We start from the raw sequence: 22,031 nt of genomic DNA, 5'->3' as shown, positions 1-22,031 counted from the left end.
TCTGTCCATATCAGGAACTGTCCAGAGCAGCAGCAAACCCCCATAGAAAACTTCTCCTGCTCATGGACAGAGGTGGCAGCAGAAAGCACTATGCCAAACTGGAAAGAATACACCACTTCATAATACTGGAGGACTGGAGTTTTGTTTTGATTAGTTGATTTGGGAGAAAAAGAAAATTATATATATATAATTTTAAATATATATATATAAATTTAGCTGGAATTCCCCTTTAATGCGTACAATCTGGGGTCCGCCAAACAGTTGTACAATCAACAACCATCTAATATGTAAGACAAGAGTTAGATGAACTCAATAATAAAAGAGTACAAAATACATGCACCAAGGCGGACAGAGTAAGAGCCAATGAAGGCTCCAATCACAAATGGATATTTCTCCCAGGAACAATTTCCCTTCTGGGAATGTTGTTCATATGTACTGTCCAGATAGCGATAAACACTATGATCACAGCCCTTGCCACACATCCTGAGAGAAAACAGATCCATCCAACAGAGCATAATAACAATCTAAACAGTATTCTCCAATTTGTGGCTCTCAAGCTGATAGAAAACTACAATTTCCAACATTTGGTCCAGACAGGGCCAGACTGGCCATCTGGCATTTTGGGCCGGACACATCTTTACCCTGGCATAGTGACTCCCTCCCCCTACAGTAGGGAGGAGTCACAAGGCCAGGAGGAATGCGGGATTGGCCTTCGGAGGGCCAGTGTTGGACTGTTCAACGTTCCAGGAATCCAGGACAACTGTCCCGAAGGCCCGGGCGAGCGCCCTAAAGCAAGTGGGCCTGTGTGCTCTGAAATGCCAGAGCTGAGTTCCTGCCCCAGTCTGGACGTGGGTCCAGGCATGGGAGCTGTAGTTTTGCAACAGTTTGAGGGCCACAGATTGAAGAACATTGCTCTGTGGCTGTCAGGACATGATGGGAGTTGTAATTTTGCAACAGCTGGTGAGCCACAGCTTGAACAATATTATTTATGGTCAGCTTGATTTCACCAGGGGCCTTACCTCATAGATCTGGGGGTTTGTACAGCGCGTCCTTTGACCTTTGAGGCTGAGATGCATCCAGTTGGTCTTGAGGTTGGAGCAATACTGTCGCAGCAGGCACTTTCCTTCCGACACGCACCAGCCGCACTCGAATCGTGGATCTGCCTTCAGACATAGGCCGCAGCTATCCCGCTGAGCCGGACACTTGTAAAGCAGAGCTGTGGGGGGTAATGAAAACACACTTTTAGGAGGCTAAATATATGACAGCTGATATGTAGTATAGAGGGAATGGTGACTACTTCTTTTACCTTTGAAGGATGCTGGTTTGTCAATGTAAAAATGTCCATCCCACACGATGGAAAAGTCAATGGACAGGTCCCCGAATTCATTCCCTTCATATGTATACTGCCGGAGAGAATGTGGGGTTAGGACTCTGGATAATATGTGAATGTGCAAACATGACTATGTATATCCCCATACAGAGGACCAATGTCATATATATATATATATATATATATATATATATATATATAATCATCTGAATCATGGTTGTCACCAGGGACGCTGAATGGTTCTGATATCTAAGGGTAATGTAAAATTTTCTGTGATGTCGCTTATGGTGTGACTGTAAGCAAATATTCTGCACTTTAGAGAGAGATGTCAAACATGTGGAAGGGGATAGTAAATGTGTACATGGTCTGGTGAATCGATGGCACCCGTGCAGGATGCAGGCATGATATATAAGGTGCTGGGGGTCACGCAGGGTGGCAGGGGCTCAGCGTAACAAAGGAGGATGCAGGACGAGGTGGAGAGATGAAAGGCTCTTACGGTCCCCTCCTGTTTCTATAGTAACAGAAGAGCTCTGTCCCCTAGCAACCTTCAGCATCTCCTTCCTCATTCAAAATATAACCACACCCCATTTGCCATCAAGCTGGGGATGGCGGGATTAACCCCTCGTACGCTGCATAATGGACAGCTAAAGAGGATGCTTGGCTGCGGTTTAGTATTAACTGGTCACACGTAAGAATGAAAAGTCAATTAATCTGTGGAGGGGGAAGGGAAATGCTCAGACCCGGCTCCTTCCCGGTGTCATTCAGGCTATAGTTACATAGATACATACATGCCACCCCATGCTTTGCAAATGGGTGGAGCTGCAGAACAAGACATCCTATGGCTGTCAACCATTCATAAGGGCACTGGGGTCAGGAAAAGCAACATGTGCATAGCTGTAGTCACAGTTATGGAGTATCTGGTGTCACTGAATGCAATTATTATAGTACAATGAAGTCATATAGCGCCTTTGCCTGGAGTACTTCCAGCAGTGGAGCGGTGGAGGAAGGCAAGCAGTGACTCCAATAAAACAAATAGTGGACATGTTCAGAGGTTTTTCTTCAGAGATCTGTGGGTTGTATTATACCCCTATACACTGATGGGGTGAAATCCACACTTCTGCGCAGCAGAATAAACAAGCTTTGAACCTTAAAATTCAAGGTGCTGCGGGAATTAAGTGCTGCGGAATCTGTTGGCGCTATACAAATAAATATTATTATTAATTATTATGAAGATGCACTTATTTGTCCCGTGCAGTAAAATTTTGTGCCAAATTCTGCCACGTCTGAACACATCCTCAGACGTCCACTTGCTAAAGTATGCGGTGTAGATTGCTTTAGGCCAGTGGTCTCCAACATTTCGCTCTTCAGTTGTAGCAAAGCAAGAATTCCCAGCATGCTGAGTGTTCTAGTTTTACAACAGCTGGAGCGCTGCAGGTTGGAAACCATTACCTAAGGTGATACATTGTTTGGGGTCAAATTTTATTTAGGCATTAAAGGGATATAGTGATAAGGGATAGCTAATTGATTGTAGGGTGTTTAACTGCTGGGACCCCATAGAGAGTGTGAGGAGCATGAACCACTATTATTTTTTTTTGTAGGATGGGGGATTTGTTTCCAACCTTTGGAATGAATGGGTCACAGCAGAGCCGGGCCATTCTGCAGAAAGGGGTTTACTCTGGCACTGGAGATGGAGCCCCCAGGGCCACAAGAGAAGCCAGGAGGCACTCGGCAGTGCGGACCACTCCATTCTAATAGAGATAGGTAGGGGATAAAGTGGGAATACCCCTTCAATTATTGTGCAGTGTCCACTTGGATTCAGACAGGTCCCGTTATCTGAATGCAACAACCTGCGATGCACTGCACCCAGTGTCCCCATCTGACACCCTATAAGGTTAGCTTTATGTGCCTGTATTATTACCTCCTGGCCTCACTACAGGTCTAATGATCTAAAGTTGTCAGTTTCAGTCTGCAGACCCATGTTTGGGGGCTTGCAGCAATAATATGGGCTGAAGATGAACCTGTATAATGCTTATGTGAATCTGACCGTAACATGACACAGCACCAGAGCTATGGATGACCCAGCTATATGCAATGATTCTATGCCAGATCACTGGACATACATGAACCCAACTCTAGGTGCTCTTTACTTTACTCATTGTAAATTCCTTAAAATTCTAATCAGGCCTTACTATGTTGTGTCTGACTCTGAGAAAGCTGTGTGAAAACCACCATTACAGCCAGCCTTCCCAGAGTCCTGAACAGCAGCTATGTAGTGTGTACTTACGGAGGTGTTCTGACACTGCACGCTGCTGCTGTTGAAGCGGACAGCAGGAACGCGCTGAACCTTGCCCTCGATGTTGAAGATGCACTCATAGTTCTTCTGGCCGGACTGCGGCTGCGGGAGATTCTTGGCTTTCAGAGTGATTGGCTGCACCACGCCGACTGGTATCAGGATCTCGCCGGTGGGGATGATCTCTGGACACCCCTGCAAGACGGATAAAGGTAAGAACAACAATAACATGATATCATCTCCAGTCTCAATATGCAGTTTGGGTGAAAGCACTCTATTGCTACCTGGCGTCAGGCTGGGAAGAGGCTCATGTGTTTGCTTCTCTTATAATGTTGTTCTATACCTGGGATGGGGAACCTTTAGCCCTCTAGCTGTTACATAACTACAATTTCCATCATGCCTGGACAGTCAAAGCTTTAGCTTTGGCTGTCCAGGCATGATGGGAATTGCGGTTTGGCACCAGCTGGAGAGCCGAAGGTTCCCTATCCCTGTTCTAGAAGCTGAAGACAGCAGGGCACCAGATGGATAGGTGACCTAGGTGCACTCCAAGTGTCAAAGGCCCCATTGTCCTCCCCTTATAGTAAATGAGGACATATATCCCATAAAGTAAGGGTCAGATCTGGCTCTGGTCTCAGGGAGGACATGGAGAGGACAGCTATGATGTCACTGGAATAAATCACAAAAATGGAGCATATCTGCCGCTCCCTGCTTTTAGGTTTTATGGGCTGAAAAAAGGGTTTCCGTGTAAATCTGAGGTTGTTGCCACTTATCATGGCAGCACATAAACGTGAAGGGCATATTTATGGCGGAGATTCAGAATGAGCGGAATTACAATCAATATGGCAAAAAGTAGGAGACATTCTCTTCCTGATTGAAGCCCCCCCCCCACTTAGTATAAAGGTGGGGGAGGGAAGAGGAGGCTTCAGGAGGAAGATCCCATCCCCCATCATTTACCTGCTCAAGGATTTCACCAAGGGTCAGCTTCTCCAGCTGTGGCTGAACTCCAACTCCAACCATGCTATGACAGCCAAAATGTTTCAGGGCTCGACTTGAGTTGTAGTTTTGCAACAGATGGAGAGCTGCTGGTTGGGAAGCAATGCCAACAAACTGCATGATGGGAGTTGTAGTGTTGTAACACATGGGAAGTCACGTAGCAATATTATAGCTGTCCCTGCATGATGGGAGTTGTAGTGTTGTAAAAGCTGGGAAGCCATGTAGCAATATTATGGCTGTCCCTGCATGATAGGAGTTGTAGTGTTGTAAAAGCTGGGGAGCCATGTAGAAATATTACTGCTGTCCCTGCACGATGGGAGTTGTAGTGTTGTAAAAGCTGTGGAGCCATGTAGCAATATTATGGCTGTCCCTGCACGATGGGAGTTGTAGTGTTGTAGAAGCTGGGGAGCCGTGTGGCAATATTATGGCTGTCCCTGCACGATGGGAGTTGTAGTGTTGTAAAAGCTGGGGAGCCGTGTAGCAATATTATGGCTGTCCCTGCACGATGGGAGTTGTAGTGTTGTAAAAGCTGGGGAGCCGTGTAGCAATATTATGGCTGTCCCTGCATGATGGGGAGTTGTAGTGTTGTAAAAGCTGGGGAGCCGTGTAGCAATATTATGGCTGTCCCTGCATGATGGGGAGTTGTAGTGTTGTAAAAGCTGGGGAGCCGTGTAGCAATATTATGGCTGTCCCTGCATGATGGGATTTGTAGTGTTGTAAAAGCTGGGGAGCCATGTAGAAATATTACTGCTGTCCCTGCATGATGGGAGTTGTAGTGTTGTAAAAGCTGGGGAGCCATGTAGCAATATTATGGCTGTCCCTGCACGATGGGAGTTGTAGTGTTGTAAAAGCTGGGGAGCCGTGTAGCAATATTATGGCTGTCCCTGCATGATGGGGAGTTGTAGTGTTGTAAAAGCTGGGGAGCCGTGTAGCAATATTATGGCTGTCCCTGCATGATGGGAGTTGTAGTGTTAAGCCCTCGCGGGCAGGGTCCTCTTCCCCATGTATCAGTCTGCCATCTACCTTCATGTAATGTGTTTTGATCTTGTAATGTTCTTGTTTGTTACCCTTGTCGCCTGTATAGCGCTCTGGAATTAAGTGCGCTTTATAAATAAATAATAATAATAATAAGTGTTGTAAAAGCTGGGGAGCCGTGTAGCAATATTATGGCTGTCCCTGCATGATGGGAGTTGTAGTGTTGTAAAAGCTGTTGAGCCATGTAGCAATATTATGGCTGTCCCTGCATGATGGGAGTTGCAGCTTTGCAACATCTGATCCCCTAAGGTGCTAGTCTCCAACTTGTAGCCCTCCAGCTGTTGCAAAACTACAACTTCCAGCATGCCTGGGCAATTGTGGTTTTACAACAGCTGGAGGGCTACAAGCTGGAGACCACTGACTTCAAGGAATCTGAGCTTTAGATAAAGGCTACCAGGACATGAAGGGAGTTGTAGTTTTGCAGAAGCTGAAGGGTCACAGGTCAGGCACACCGCCATTGATACATATTTTGTAAAGAATTTAGTGAAGAAGTAGTTGTGACCCAGACACAACACCTCCCGTCCGCTGTGACACAGAGGCGGCCATCCATGCACAGTACACGTGAGATACAGCCGAGCGCGCTTTCAACACAACAGTATAATCATCACATTAATTTCTCCATTTTACGCACGCTCCATTAACCCCCGACACGCTGAGATCTCTTTATTCTTAGTGCAGCCTGACCTCCATTTACAGTGAAAATGTACGGTCAGCAGCGGTGGCCCCCCGCAGAGCAGCGGATGAGCCAGAGCCCCCCCCTCCCCCGACTAGCAGGCCTCCGGACATATCGGAGCAACGATCTCCCATCACACGTTGTAATAACCATATTACGGCTACATTGTTGCATTCATACATGTAAGTGATTTCAGATGCTTCCTCCCCCCCCCTCCTGAAGCCCCCAGGAGATAGGCAGAGAATGATGAGGGGCCGCGTGCCTCCTACCTACTTACGGCTAGATGCTCAGGAAGGATCCTGTTACCATGGAAACACGTCCTCTCTTCTGCTACTCCGAGCCAATCTACATGGGTTAGATCTAGGCTAGGGCTGTGTATATGCAAATCTATCTCTCACTATGGGGAAGGGATGTACACAAACATGGATCAGATGTGCGTCTGTGTGCATCCTGCCAGATTAACCCTCTAGTGCACGCACGTTTGATATAAAGGAGTCCCCCGCTGTGCGTCTTTACTTGACATCACTTATTGTTCTCCGTTATCGGCTCTGAATCACTTATGTGAACTTTTTTTAATCGTTATTTTAACTAAATTTGTTATTGGGAAAGATGGCTAACATTATCGTCCTATTGGGGGTTGTATCACCCAGCTTTCCCATACTCCAGAACAGAGTGCAAGAGTGTGCAGGAGTCTAGGAAGGTAAGGCAGCAACAGCCATGGGAGTCATTTAATACTGAACGGCACCCAGCTTTCCTGGCATTGGAAACTTAGTGTATTGTATTACTGGTTGTCACCCAAGGAATTTTATCAGACAATCCTACCATGCAGGGGCCTAAGAAAGCTAGGTGACAACACCCATGGCTGCAATGTAATACACCCAGCTTTACTAGACTAGAACATCTATATGAATCTAGAAGCCTCGGAAGGATAGGTTGTGTAAGCTGGTTGTCACCCAACCTTCCCTGAATGGGATATAACTAGAAAACCCAACCTTGCAGGGAGCAAGGAAAGCTAAGTGACAACACCAATGGGAGCTATAATGTAATGCTGGTTGTCACCCAACTCTCCATAAAAAGAATATGCTGCCATGCAGGAGCCTAGGAAAGCTATGTGACAAGAGTGAGCACTGTAGTGTTATCCTGATGGCTGCCCAGCTTTCCCTCAATGATATGTAATGAGGAATGCAGGAGTATAGGAAAGCTGGGTGACAACATCAATTGAAGCTGTAATGTAATAGAGTAAGACTGCAAGATTTAAGGATTGCGGCAATGCGGAAGTCTAGGAAAGTTAGGTGGCTACATCACTCGCATCTTTCCCTGGGCGCCCAAGAGAACACCAGTAAAATACTTTCCCTGAATGGGATATAACTAGCAAACTGCAGGGTCCTAGGAAAGCTAGGTGACAATACGAAAGTGAGCTGTACTGTAACCCTGGTTGTCACCCAGCTTTCTGATATAGTCTGTAAATGAAGTGCAGTGTTAAACCCTTCTCTGCGCTCCTCTCCTCACACCCCTCCTCCTCCCTCTACATTTGCCGGCATACCGGAGAGAGAGTTGGCAGAACGTGGATTTCTTGTGCTGGCTTCTATATATACATGGTATGCACTGTATATAGCATTGTTCAGGAGCGATTGACACCCTTCCTGAGGTGTGAGGAAGCGGGGAGTCAGGCGCTCCTGATTAGACACATCGCCCCTCCGCCCCTGACACTTTGCACTGTGTGAATCTCGCGCTCGCTCACTAACACCAGAGCTTGGCACTGGAAATTGCTGACAAGGTATACCAGGGTGGGGGGAACGGGGGAAAGGGGGAGTAAGAGTCTTTATCACTAATAACAATCTGAGAATTGCAGGCTGTTATATCCATTATGCTATATGGAGGATGGGAGGGGACTGTGTGCGCCTTACTATATACAGAGCACAACCCCAACCCAGAGACCTGGCATCCACACTGGTACGTACCTCGGTGCTGTTGACTCTTCCTTCCAAGAAGAAGCATTCATCCGCATTGTGAGTACAGATGTGGCGGTATTTGCACCAGTGACAGGGGTACGGGCTGCTCACACAAGACAGGCACCTGCAAGAGATGGGGAATCCATGAATAAGTCTGCACTATATTCTACCACTATATCCTTAAAGAGGTACTTCTGCCAAAATGAAAATTTGGCTGCAGGCTATACTTACCATGAATCCGCAGCGTTCCATCACAGGCACCTATATCGCTGCTGGAACTAATCGCCTCCCCCCCCCCCCAGTCCATTGTTGTCACAACCTGGGGGACAGTGCCCTACCTGGCTAATGGATTGCCCAGTTAGCCAGTCAGTGACCGAAGCATTGTCCCGCCCCAGGCAGGTAAGTAGAACTTCCTTATTACGTTCCCCCCACCTTTTCATGCTGGCCGGTCAACCCCATTAAGGAATTATAACAAGCAGGGCTGCAGTGTAAAGCGAGGGGGACAGAGCAGCATCCTGATCATGTGATAAGGTTTGGTAGAAATATCTAGGTCCCTTTAGCCTCTTAAAGGTGCCCATGTACCTTACCGAACCCGCTGTATAGGGCAGGGGTGGAGAACCTGCAGCAATCCAGCTGTTACAAAACTACAGTTCCCATCATGCCTGGACAGCCAAAACTTTATCTTTGTCTGTCCTGGCATGATGGGAAATGTAGTTTTGCCACACCTGGAGGGCTGCAGGTTCCCCATTCCCTGGTATAAGGTGTATGATGGACTCTCCAATGACAAAAACATGAGAAAACTGCAACAAGACCCCAGACCCACCCATCCCCCTCGTTCCGAATTCAACTGCATTGGCATTTGCAGCATCTAAAATGCTAATCGCCTGAGTCTATTTTCAGCACCTTCATACGATTTTAGCGCCATTTGCAATTCAGCAACAGAATGAGGAGAGGAAGAGAAAATGAAAAAAAAACAACTTGCTTTGCACACAGATTGTTCCTAATTAAATTTTCCTGCTTCTCGTCTGATGATGCGGCATGACTCCACACCGCCGGGCGCAGGCAATCTGGATGAGTCAAGACAGTCCCCAAACACGGGGAGGCAGTCAGGGCGCTGGTCTGATACACCGTATGTGGTCAGTAACTGTGTCTATAATAATGGACACCATAATAGGACTGTGGTAACCCAGGATTAGAGGCTATTTCCTGAGAACCCCTTTAAGTCGAAGAGGGTCTATCAAGTGCCATGGCTGTCAATCATATGACCCAGCACGCAGTCAAGTAGAAAACCAGAAAGCATGACGGCAGTGTGAATAACACTTTATACAGGTCACAGAGAATGGACACAACTGTAACAAACTCTTAGCTGTGAGAAACATCTGCATTCCTTGACTGCAAGTAGAGATCTTGAAAATGAAAAGGAATAAGAAGCCAAAGTATATTAGACAGACGGCTTACAGAGGATTACAGAGGCTTTCCGGGATTGTGATATCTAGCAGGCTAGTCTCAGGACAGGCCACTAATAGCAGACTGGTGGAGGGCTGACTCCTCGCACCCCTGCTGATCATCTGATTAAAGGGGCAGCGACACTTAGGTGGGTGCTGCGGCCTCTACATTGTATACCAGACACAGCGCCTTACAACTTGTAGTGGCCGTACCTGGTACTGCAGCTAGCTTACATAAGACTGAGCTGGCACAGCCACTATGACATTTATGGCACTAAGCCTGGTAATCTATGATGAGGCGGCAGCATTCCCTTCAATCGGGTGACTGGAGATCAGAACCCCAGCAATATAATACAATTCCTTACCGTTAAACGTTTAGTATGAGATATATACCAATGACCTGGACAGCCTGTGTGTGACATCTAATGCTTCCTATACCAAAGGCCCTGATATCTCCAGACTTATTATTACTTACGACTGGAGGACACTGCAGTTGAAGAAGACAAAGTCGGTGCTGGCGAACCTCAGGCCGGTCTCCTTAGACTTCAGGTGTAGCTGGACGGTGTGCAGAGCTCCTGTAATACAGACACAATTCATTACTATGAGGAATATGGTGATGAGAGGATAGAGAGAATCTGGGGAGTGCATATTACTTAAAGGGGTTCTCCTATAGCAAAGTGATGCTGTATGACTAGGACAGAGATGGGGGAACCTTTAGCCCTCAAATTACAATTATTCCCATCATGCTTGGACAGCCAAAGCCAGGGATGATGGGAATTGTAATTGTGCAATAGCTGGAGGGCTGAAGGTTTCACATCGCGATGCTAAGAGAGTCAATCGCTGGACAATCGATGGTGGGGGTCCCCTCTGATCCTGAGAATGAAGGGGTCCCAGTGATGATTCAGAGCTGCGGTCTGTTCACAGTTTTTAGCATCCCAGCACAGCAAGTGCAAGGAAAGACGGTAAAGGGGTCGCAGTTCTGAACCACTGCTGCTGACATTTATTTTTCAGGAGGTCGGACCCCCATCAATCATAAATTGTTAACAAATCCCAGCAATATATAAAATAAGAAAGCAGGATGGGAACACCCCAGTAAATAAATGGAATCTGGCCTGAGGGGGCAGGGTATGACGTAGGGATACAACTGTGACGCCCCATCAGGCCCTGCACTAGGTACATGTACCAGACCGGTCACTATGGGGGAGACCCCGCAGTAACTGATCGTAACAGAGGAGGACACAATACAGAACACATAGCAGATCCATAAAGAGATCCGGACAAAGCGGGCAACTTCAGGGTGAATGAGGACAGACTGAGAAGGCGGGGCGGCGGCATCATTGACGGAGGAAGAGAAGACGTGTGTGAGATTATTTTGGGAACAGCGGGGTGAGGTTTAGTACAGGATGAATGCGGAGTGACTGCATAATGTGTGAAGCTGGTATAAAATAGCAGAGTATGATTCAGCACTGCTCAACCGCACAGCGCCATACGGGAAAGTGTACGGCTGGGGCGGTGACCGGGTGACCCGGCCAGTGCCACAAAGACTCCATTATTCTCAATGATTTGTCACTGGATAATAAGTTTCTAATATAATTTGTCTTTTAATTCTTGTGATTTCCTCTATCTCTGCTTAATGTCAGCGAATGAACTTATCCTCTTTATAGTGGTTAATTATTTTTTTTTCAGTCCCTAACAGTAAGCAAAGATGCCGAAAAGGGTAAAGGACTGAGGTAAACTATTGCTGAACTCTCCAGTTACTGAGGGGAGACACTTAAGGTCCTATTCCACGGGCCCGATCAACAGTGTAAATGAGCGCCGATCTGCTAGATCGGCGCTCGTTTACAGGGCCTATTTCACGGTCCGATGATTGTTGAGCGATGGCTGCAGGGACATCATTACTGATGTCCTTGCAGCCCTTGCAGCATACATTACCTAGCAGGGCTTCTCCTCCGCTCAGTCTTCCTCCCCGGGTCCCGCGACGCAGCATCAGTTTCGGTGTGGCCTGACTGAGCTGTCAGACCGCTCCGGAGTTGATGTTGCGCCGCGGGACCCGGGGAGGAAGATGGAGCGTAGGAGAAGCCCTGCTAGGTAATGTATGCTGCTTCTCAAAACGTCGGTAGTCGGTGTAAGAATAGGCCCCTTAGGGAGAGCGAGATTTATGTTTGGGCTACAGTTAAAGGAGTACTCTGGCGAAAAACTATTTTCTTTACTTTCAAATCAACAAATTTATAAAAGTTATATAGATTTGCAATTTAATTCTATTTAAAAAGTCTTCCCATGCTGTATGTCCTGCAGGAAGTGGTGTATTCTCTCCAGTCTGACACAGTGCTCTCTGCTGCCACCTTTGTCCATGTCAGGAACTGTCTAGAACAGGAGAGGTTTCCTATGGGGATTTGCTGCTGCTCTGGACAGTTCCTGATATGGACAGAGGTGGCAGCAGAGAGCACTGTGTCAGACTGGAGAGAACACACCACTTCCTGCAGGACATAAAGCAGCTGATAAGTACAGGAAGAATCGAGATTTTTAAATAGAAGTAAATTACAAATCTGTATACTTTTCTGAAACATGTTAATTTGAAAGAAAAATATTTTTGCTGGAGTACCCCTTTAATTTGCAAATTTGGTCACACAACCTGAATATCGCATTATCACACTACATCACGGCGACCACAAAAACTCCAAACCAGCTGGATATTGGCTGAATAGTTGTGGGCACCTTTGACGGCACAGTCCTTGTGTTACTGCCTCTTGCTCGCAATGTGTCTGATTTCTGTAATGTGACTTGTGCGAGGCTGCCAGGCTGCACCCTCAAGTAGCTGTGCGACACAAATCATACATGTTCTGGTGCCGCGCCATCTATCTCTAGCCTTAAGGTGTACTCTGTCTGCAGCGCTAGCTTAGTATCTGGTGCTCACCTTGTCCTCCAGTAATCCCAGGAATGTCTCGCAGTGAAGGTGACGAGCACTGGATGGTTCCTTCTCCCAGTGCGGCCTCAGTCTCCGCCAAGTCACCAAACATACAGGTGACACCGGCTGACAGATCCGGGGCGTTCTGCACGGACAGATTTAGCTGAAGAGAGGAGACACAGTTATCAGATTAAACGCTACCACACATAGCAAACTCAGCTCTGCCGCATCTGATCCCATCTTACCAGCAGCTCTGGGACACTGACGGAGGCGTTATTGGGTGTGACCTCCAGGCGGACACATTGACTCAGGTCGCTGGTGAATCGGTGTGACTCAGACGCTCGTTCACATTCGCTCTCTCGGCAGCACCTGTGTAAGAAAATCCAGCTGTAATGATAGAGGCATAGCCACAATAGGACTAGCTGAGATACTGCAAGATTGGATACCACTGTGAGAAGTGCGGTTTCTAATCCACTGACACAAGCAGGGCTCTCGCCAATGGTGATAAATGGTGAACTGGTGATAATAGCGATACTGAAACGCAACTGGTGAACATACTAATTCATTAGAACACGTGTGCTGCAGAAAGTGGTGAATCGGGGTGCCCCCTCCACATGGCGCTGTAGTCAGGTGTAGATATCTTGCAGTGTTCTTGCTGTGCGCACTTAACCTGTCATGTGTTCGTATAAACACACCTGTATGAGAACACGCAATCTTCACACCTGCATGTGACACAGCCGCGTGAGAATCCCACCAGATATCACACCTTCAAGTAACAAGTCCGCGCCGAGAAAAGAAAACTAATTATGTCTTCAAATAAACATGTAACGGCACTGCGGAGCGAGGAACATGTGAATGTAACACACAACATGTGACTGCGCCAATACTGCATAATGGAAATCACAGGAGCTTTACACAACCAGCATTATCTGAGAAAGCTGGGCAGGTAAAGATCTCCTCCCAGGGGGTATAGCATCCTGTACTGATCTTGAGTTACATTCTGTATTATACTCCAGAGCTGCACTCACTATTCTGCTGGTGCGGTCACTGTGTACATACAATACATTACTGATCCTGTACTGATCCTGAGTTACCCCCTGTATTATACTCCAGAGCTGCACTCACTATTCTGCTGGTGATGTCACTGTGTACATACATTACATTACTGATCCTGAGTTACATCCTGTATTTTACTCCAGAGCAGCACTCACTATTCTGCTGGCGGGGTCACTGTGTACATACATTACTTGTCCTGTACTGATCCTGAGTTGCATTCTGTATTATACTCCAGAGCTGCACTCACTATTACTGCAGTTGCCATCGTTCCTAGCCCGTATGGTGGTAATAATGGAGTAAACACCCATCAGGTTGGGGGTTGGGTATCGCCGGTTTGTAGTGTACGTGTTCTCGCAGCCAACGTCTCTCACTGCAGGTGCTGTGTACCTTCCCGGGAGTCGCTTTCATCATCTGTGAACATTTCTCTCTTATAATCAGCGCTGCCCTGATACCGATGTTACTGTTTCGGTTTGGAGCCTTAGGCAACGCAACGGTTAGGCGCAACCCTCAGAGACACCTGCACAGACAAGACTGCTCCTAATATCCTATTGTAAATCATCTCTCCTAAAATTAATATGTTACTGCCAGATGCATCTCCCTTCCCCCACACAATAGGACTCCTGTAATCCAGCATCTGATTGTTCGGCAGCTCTAATAGGCCTGGTCTGATGGATCACATTCTCAATCATGTGGACGACCAGGTGCAGTGGGGAAGAGATGGCACCAGGCTGCACTATGTGAGGAAGACAAGATGGCGGGGTCAGTGTGATGGGCAATTTCCTGCTGGAGAGCTTGTGTCCTGGCATCATGTTGATGTTACTGTGACACCCACCACCTATCTGACCATTGTACACACCAAGTGTCCTCTCCCATCCCCCGAAACCCCTGATGGCAGTGGATGTACAGTGGATGTTACTGTGACACGTACCATTTACCTAATAGCCCTATTCCACGGAACGATTATCGTTCATAAACTCGCTCCAACGACCGCTCGTTAACGATAATCGCTTTGTGAAATTGGTGTAAACAAGCGAACGACAAAGGCGAAATCGTTATACTGTTGTTCAAAATTGTTTTTCAGCATGTCGAAAAAAAGTCGTTGGTCTTTGAAAGATAATTGGCTAATCGGTTCGTAAAATTAGAAATCTTTCAGTCGTTCGTAAAAAGGTTTAAAAAAAAGTAGGTGTGTCGTATGGTCATGATCACCCCGGCGAACGTTTTAAACGACCATGTAACTACCGCAAAATAATCGTTACACTACATATATCGTTCACGTTATGTGTTATGGTTCGCTAAAAAAAAAATCGTTTAGTGATCGTTAACGAGCAGTCGTTGGAGCGAGTTTATGAACGATAATCGTTCCGTGGAATAGGGCTATAACTGACCATTGTACACACCAAGGGACCCCCGCCCCGATGGCAGCGGATGTACCCCCTATCATCATGTGCATGTTACTGTGACACGTATCCCCTATTTAAACCAGGATGTGCTGGAAAACAAGTGTGATCAATGGAGGCAGCACCCCACAGCTATAGAACAGGAATGGACTGAGCGTTGAGAGCAGTGTACGCTCAACAAAGAGGGTAAACTACAACTCCCATCATACCTGGACAGCTATACCGCTCTATGGCCCTATTTTACAACCTGTGGCTCCCCAGCAGTTGCAGACGTACAACTCCCTGTATGAGTATCGCAGTTTTCCGATGGAGGTTTGAGAACACTGCTCAAACCGCTCAGTGCCTTTATAGATATTTAATCTCTGATGCCAGCTACAACAGTGGTATGGTGGGCAGCTCTCACCCTATGTATCAATCCAGTCACCATCAACGACGACCACAAGCACCATCTAGGTTGCTATCTTGTAGGACAGGTAAGAGCATCATGGGGAGGTACACAATATTAGGAGGGAGGCCATGCACCAGTATAAGGTACAAAATGTCCCTTTATTTGCTCCTTTAAAAGTATGGACCCTCTTTGCCCTGGTACTTTAGGTGCCATCTGTATGATACACAGCACAGAGAGGATGTGGCCCCTGTTAAAACTTTCACACTGGGGCCTGGGACCTTTTATGGAAACCAGATCTAAATTAAATGGTTGCCATGGAGACGTACTTTGTCCATGAGGCCTAGTTCTGGTATTTATATAGCACCTCCTATAAATTAGAGACTGATGTAAAAGAAGGGGTGTGGTTACTGGAGTCATGTGACCTATTTATGGCCAGTTTTCCCAAAGGTCCAGCGGCTTATAGAACGTTTGGGGTACCATTAAACGTTATAAATGCCGTTTTATGGTCTTATTGTACAAAGACTCCTCCATGAGTCCCCTGTGCATTGACCGGCTATTAAACTTCGCCCTGGCACGGTTCACAGCGAACAAAAGACAAGGGCACAGTCATGGCGGGTGGCGGTGCAGAGGGCTCCGTGAACAGCCGGCCTCCGTTCCAGCATAATAGGCCAATCTCTAATCTCAGGGGCCCCCGATGTTCGCAATTTATTGTCCTCAGTGCCAATGACCGGAAGGGCTCTGTGTATAAAGTAGTTTATTAGTGTGCCGCATCCTACATATTCTAATAGGATGGCATTGTGCGACCCCTGGATCTGTCCAGACTCAATGATCTCCCACATAGCCCTATTGTTCAGTGCATTTCCTGCTCCCTGGAGGAAGAATGGATGCAAGAAAAAAAAAAAAAAAAAGCCATAGTCATATATTACAGGCGGACTGTGCGGGGTCATGGCTAGTCTACGCAACTGCTTTAATCACCAGCATAAGGGGGGGCACCAGGGCAATAAGGCCAAAGTGCTGACAGGGAGGAGGGAAGGAGGGTGCTGACAGGCGGGGTTGTCTTGTGGGCAGCGTGCCTGGGTGTGAAAGGAGGGGGCAGAAGATTTACTATTATATTAAGAGCCTGGCTGTTTAATACAAGAGATGAGGACACAATATAATTATCAGGATAGGCAGCCCGGCCATTAAGAGATTTGACCTCTGGAGTGGGATACACTTCATCTTACTGTGAATTATACCGACAGCCAGAGGGAAAAAAATATATATATAAAATAATAGGGATGTGATGGAGATTCCTCCAGCTCCAGGATCAGGTTTCACGCCAAAGATTAAGAAAATTCGAAGCTTAGTGGCGAGAACATCAAAGGCGAGGCTTGACTGCTCTTGTGGTTGGCGTTGATACCAGGCGGATTGTTTCGTGGGTGGGGTAACAGCTGCCCACCATGCCGCTGCTGGAGCTGGCAGCAGAGATGACATATGTATAGAGGGACTGAGCGTTTGGAGCAGTGATCCCCAACTGTTGCAATACTACAATTCCAATGTTAATAGCCATAATATTGCTTTTTCGGCTTTGTTCCCCAACCTGAGGCTTTCCAGTTGTTGCAACACTACAACTCCCATCATGCCTTGATAGTCTTAATATGGTATTACGGCACTGTTGATCAACCTGTGGCTCTGGGAAGCCATAAAGCAATATTATGACTAACAGGGTATGATGGGAGTTGTAGTTTTGCAACATCTGATGTGCCACAGGTTGAGGAGAAGTGCCATAGAGTAAAATTATAGCTGTCAATGCATGATGGGAATTATAATTGCACAGCTAAAGCCACAGTTTAAGGAACAGTGCCATTGAGCAATACGATAACTGTCATGGCATGATAGGCGTTGTAGTTTTGCAACATCTAAAGAGTGACAGGCTGGGGATCAATCACACATAGCAACATTATGATTGTCAAGACATAATGGGGGTTGTAGTTTGTAACAGCTGGAGAGGTACAGGTTGAGGAAAAGCACTGTAGAGCTATATTTTGGCTGCAAAGCTATTATGGGAGTTGTAGTTTAGCTCTAAAGCCACAGGTTAGGGAACAATGATATAAAGCAGGGATGGAGAACCTGTGGCCCTCCAGATGTTGCAAAACTACAATTCCCATCATGTTCCCATCACGTGCTGGATCTCAACTGTAGAGCCACATGGTGGGGTGAGCTGGTGGGGTGTATATGAACTTTAGTCTGTTCCAAGCAGCTCCGGATGGGAAAAAAGCCGAAAAGAACTCAATAAAACTTACAGCTAAGTACTGGCAAAGCAACCAAACTGTGAAGCACTGTGTAAAGCAGAGACACGTGTTGGGGCGCCCCCATATTCTGAATATATAGTCAACAACCCCAACCACTTGGCCAAACCCCAGAGCGTGATGTTCTCCAGATGACAGGCAATCAGGAGAGGTTTTTGCATATTTCCGCCATGGCCGTGTGTCCAGTGATGGCAGGAGAAGCTGGAATCTCCAAACTCGACAGCTGTAGTGTTGAGAGCAGCGGCTGGACGACTAGGAACACCTGTTATAAGGATGAGAGATGCCAAAAAAGGGGGTGTGATGACGGCTACGACCCAGCATCTCACTGTTTCTATTCGCCCTGGATGTTATACGTGGCCCCCTCGGTCAGGAGAGAGAAAACACATGGCTGCCCAGGAAAAGAACAAAAATCTGAAGAAATCCATAAATCTTTGGTTCAAGGAGGTGACAAAACAATAACCCTTCTAAATCTCCTACACTGTATGTGTGTGTGTGTGTATATATGTATATTATATACATATACACACACACACACACACACACACAGACAGTGGTACGAGCATAATTCGTTCAGGGACCGTGCTTGTAATCCAAAACCACTCTTAAACCAAAGCAAATTTTCCCATAAGGAATCATTGAAATGCCGACAAACGGTTCCAGAATTGGCACCAAAGTGAGATTTACTTAAAGCGTTCCTGACATATGCGAATGATTTATGGATAAAAAAAGCCCCCTCATCTGGATCTGTGGAGATCAACTACAAAGAGCGTTTGGCTTTGGAGGACCTCTCCTGTCCGGCCTTACACACACATCCCACTGAATTGTGTAATACGTAATATCTCCAGTGGTGGCACTGCAGGAACATTGAACACTTATTGCCAGGCTGATCGCTGGGGGTCCTGAGACTCCAGTTGTCACAGAACCCATCTAACAAGCAGAAAACTAGACAACAACACAGAACTAAAATGCTGGGCATGCTGTAAAAATTAAAAAAAAACAAACAAGCAATGTTTGGCCCTCTTGTGTGACTTGGATATTAACTCTTTGTTTATGACGAAACAAACAGCGCCTGAGGTGCTGGCAGCTTCTTATCTTACACAAACCTTGTGAAACAGCAGCATGTTTGGCCGATTCTAGGGAGAAGTTGTGTACATTATGGATTTCGGATGCCTAATGAAGGTCGTCATCTTGGATGGCAGTGCCGCAAGCCACAATGACAAAATGGCGATAGATACGTGCCACAATCTATAGTTCTGGGCTTCTATGTATGGACAATATAAAAAAAATCTGACAGATATCTGCCTTCAGTCAGGATCTGTCACACTCGGTCATGTTACGTCAAGGGGCCAGAAAACCATCTAAATTGGTCTTTTTTGTACGCAACAACTATAGCGCTGATGATAAGGACGCCACTGCATAGTAGATGTATTATGGTCTATTCTCAGAGTTCATATTAGATGGTATAGTTCTCATATAGGACTCACAATCCTGTGTACAAGGAGTTAATGTCAGACTCGGAAGCCGCTGTTTGAAGATGGGAGTACTACTGAGAGCCAGGGCTATGGGGGGGGGGGGCTCATTAGAGTCGGAGCCGCAGTCACAGAAAGCTTTGACATTTCAGCAGAAAAAAAAAAATCAGGAGATGTCGAAAAAGTGCCCGGCAGCGCCAGGCTGGATGCAGAGAGGCTGTCACACCGCTGCCTGCCACTGTACGGCTCACAAACACACATCCAGCTCTTCCAGGAGGTGACAGGGACATCATCACTTGTGAGCGCACAATCACTCTGGCCCCACACACAGGAACCTGTCATGTGCCCGGGAAGAATGGCGCTGATGACAGAGGGCACACAAGGGAAGTGGCAGGAAGAAGCCGAGGGGGTGTCCTAATGAGGGAATGATGATGAGACAAAAGAGCTACCAACTTAAACATCACAATGGGAGCCTAAGCTGACATATACAGTATGCGAACCCTCCAAAAAATAGAGGTGTTAATACAACCACCAAATGGCTTTCATGTGGGTTGTGCCGTCATATAGTAAACTGTCATACAACCAAAACCCAATTAGAGTTGATAGATGCACTAGTGTTGGATAGCTGGGTATGACTGATAGGCTCCCACAGCTTTCCACTTGACCAGTCCCCCACTGACCATTGTGTAGATGACCCGGACTGACGGCACAGATTACTATGATGGTTGCAGTTTGGGTCTCTAGACCCGCGGTTGGGCTGGGACTCGTGTCTATATGGAAGTGGATAATAATCCTGAACAATGAACTGCTGAGAGATGTACCATGGGAGAACATGAATAGCATAAAGGGATGAAAAAAAATTACATTTGCAAGAAAAATCTACATTTTGCTGTGTGAGGCAAACATGGGAGAGAGAGGCTTGTGCTGTACACAATGCACTATACACAATACAAGTGCAGTGGGCAGAGACCCCCCTCACATCTATGCAGGCCCCCAGGTCACCCCTATGCCCTACAAAGGAAGCATTGTTGTATGGGGAGCCTGGACCATGATCTGGTGTGCGATACAAGGCAATGGCCTCCACAAGGAGCAGGGTGCGGTGAGAAATGTGGGATTACTCGGCAGCAGAAAGTGAAGCAGGAGGACGCGTGGCGAGGATGGTGAGGATAGCCTTCAGGGGAGATTGTGGCACAGCTGTGTGTGCAGACCCTCCCCGGTCACATACTGAGCACATCCCCTGGATCAGGCTTCTCCAAACAGGATTTGTGCCCCTCCTAATAGGATTAGAAGTGTGGAGCTGGCTGATAATCCAGACCCTCGTCACAGCGGCACATCTGAGGGATGGAAAAGTGAGGGGGGGGGGGGGGGGGGGGGAAGAGACACTGACAGATCTGCAGCATTAGCGGGATAGGAGACGGAGGGTACAGTGACCTCACCATCATGGTATATGGTACAGTATATCAGAAAATAATGCCAATGGAAACCAACATCTCCCAACAAACAGGTGCCAAACACTGATTCATAATGGACATAGCAGGAGGATTTCCTGGCATATTGTGAGATCTCCTCAGCACACAGTATACGGTGTGGGGGGTACTGCGCCATAAAGGATTGTATATATGGCTACTACAAATTGTGTTTGGCAGAATCCTCCTCATCTGGATGTATTCTGTATCCATGACATTGTCTACAGGATTCAGAAGACCATCCCCGGGGGGAGCGAGCTCATACAGACCCTACATTCTGGTGCATTAAATCTACCGTCCCCCAGAGACTGCCGCCCCAGCCATTTCCCTGGGACCCCCGCTCTCTTCGCCAGCTGTCCTCTTTTTAAAAGCATTCTTTGAAAATCAGACTTGGCCCAGAGCAGACAGCCCGAGTGTCTCGTAAAAAGACATCAAACAGCGGTCTCTTCCCCACCTCTTCGAGATGCGAGTGACATGAGAGAAGGCTGCGTGGCATTGACAAGCTCTTGATGAAATGGCCTGGCGCAGAGAGCAGGTGTAATGACCCCGCCAGGCCCTTGTACTTGTTTACGCCACTACAAGAATCCCTGGCATTGCCTAGGGCAGATGTGGGGGATTGGGGCCAAGTATATGACAGGATGGGGTGGGGGCTGCCGCTTGGTGGGTGGGATATTGTTTGCGTGTTTTGGGCTTGCACATAAAAGAAAAACGACTGGGGGGAAAGATATGTTCAATATCTGTGCCATGCTTACCATGGAGGGAATGGAGGAAGTAGGGAATTAGGCGTGGGGGTTGCAGACAGTGAATCAGTGCTCAATGCCAGGCTGCTCCCGTAAAGCCTACATAAATATGTGCACTATACGAGTGCCGGAGGACTACAAATCTCATCAGGCGCTGCCAGTCACACTGCAACAGCTGCAGATTTACAGCCCGCATGAGCATTCCAGGCCAGCTATAATCTAGATACCAGGGGCCGATGGGGTAGTGGGGGGGAAGGTCTGAATGGGTGGGGGGCATTCCAGTCTGGTTAATGAGGTAATAATGATGGCTGTAAAGTGAGAGGGGATTGTGTGGTCAGGGGGAGGGGAACTCATGGGTGCTGAGAAAATCATCTTATTATGGAGGGAGAGCAGACCGCCCGTGTTGCTGCGTACACCTGAGCTGCCATTATCCAGGGCCACATAGGGTTAAGGTTGAGCTGTGCTATGTGGGATGTGTGCCGGACTGGTCTGGAGAATCTCTCTCCTCACCTGGGAACACACAACTGCTAAATCCATCGGGGGTGGGGGGAGGGGGAACACAATACTTCCTCCTTGTTAAATCCCAGCCAGGAAGGAGAGAAGC

General features: G+C 47.2%; 1 protein-coding gene and 1 non-coding gene across 6 annotated transcripts in view; both read right to left on the bottom strand.

The window, feature by feature from the left end:
- Nucleotides 1–22,031, bottom strand: part of PLXNA3 (plexin A3) — an 84,523-nt gene that overhangs the window by 14,982 nt on the left and 47,510 nt on the right. For 4 of the 5 annotated variants that reach the window (XM_069942727.1, XM_069942728.1, XM_069942726.1 and 1 more), the window contains 7 exons: nt 12,869–12,992; nt 12,633–12,786; nt 10,194–10,293; nt 8,283–8,397; nt 3,615–3,815; nt 1,307–1,403; nt 1,020–1,216 (listed from right to left, as the gene is read on the bottom strand). In XM_069942727.1, the coding sequence (XP_069798828.1) occupies nt 1,020–1,216; nt 1,307–1,403; nt 3,615–3,815; nt 8,283–8,397; nt 10,194–10,293; nt 12,633–12,786; nt 12,869–12,992 (988 nt within the window). Of the gene's footprint in view, nt 1–1,019; nt 1,217–1,306; nt 1,404–3,614; nt 3,816–8,282; nt 8,398–10,193; nt 10,294–12,632; nt 12,787–12,868; nt 12,993–22,031 lie in introns of those variants that run through there. The other variant, XM_069942730.1, reaches the window with a different exon arrangement.
- On the bottom strand, nt 2,937–3,067 carry LOC138766724 (small nucleolar RNA SNORA35). Its single transcript, XR_011358762.1, has one exon. It is a non-coding gene; the product is annotated as a small nucleolar RNA SNORA35 (small nucleolar RNA).

This window comes from Dendropsophus ebraccatus, chromosome 10, assembly GCF_027789765.1.
Source record: "Dendropsophus ebraccatus isolate aDenEbr1 chromosome 10, aDenEbr1.pat, whole genome shotgun sequence".
In the NCBI taxonomy this organism is placed as follows: Eukaryota; Metazoa; Chordata; class Amphibia; order Anura; family Hylidae; genus Dendropsophus; species Dendropsophus ebraccatus.
This window is presented reverse-complemented; position numbering and strand designations above follow the sequence as displayed.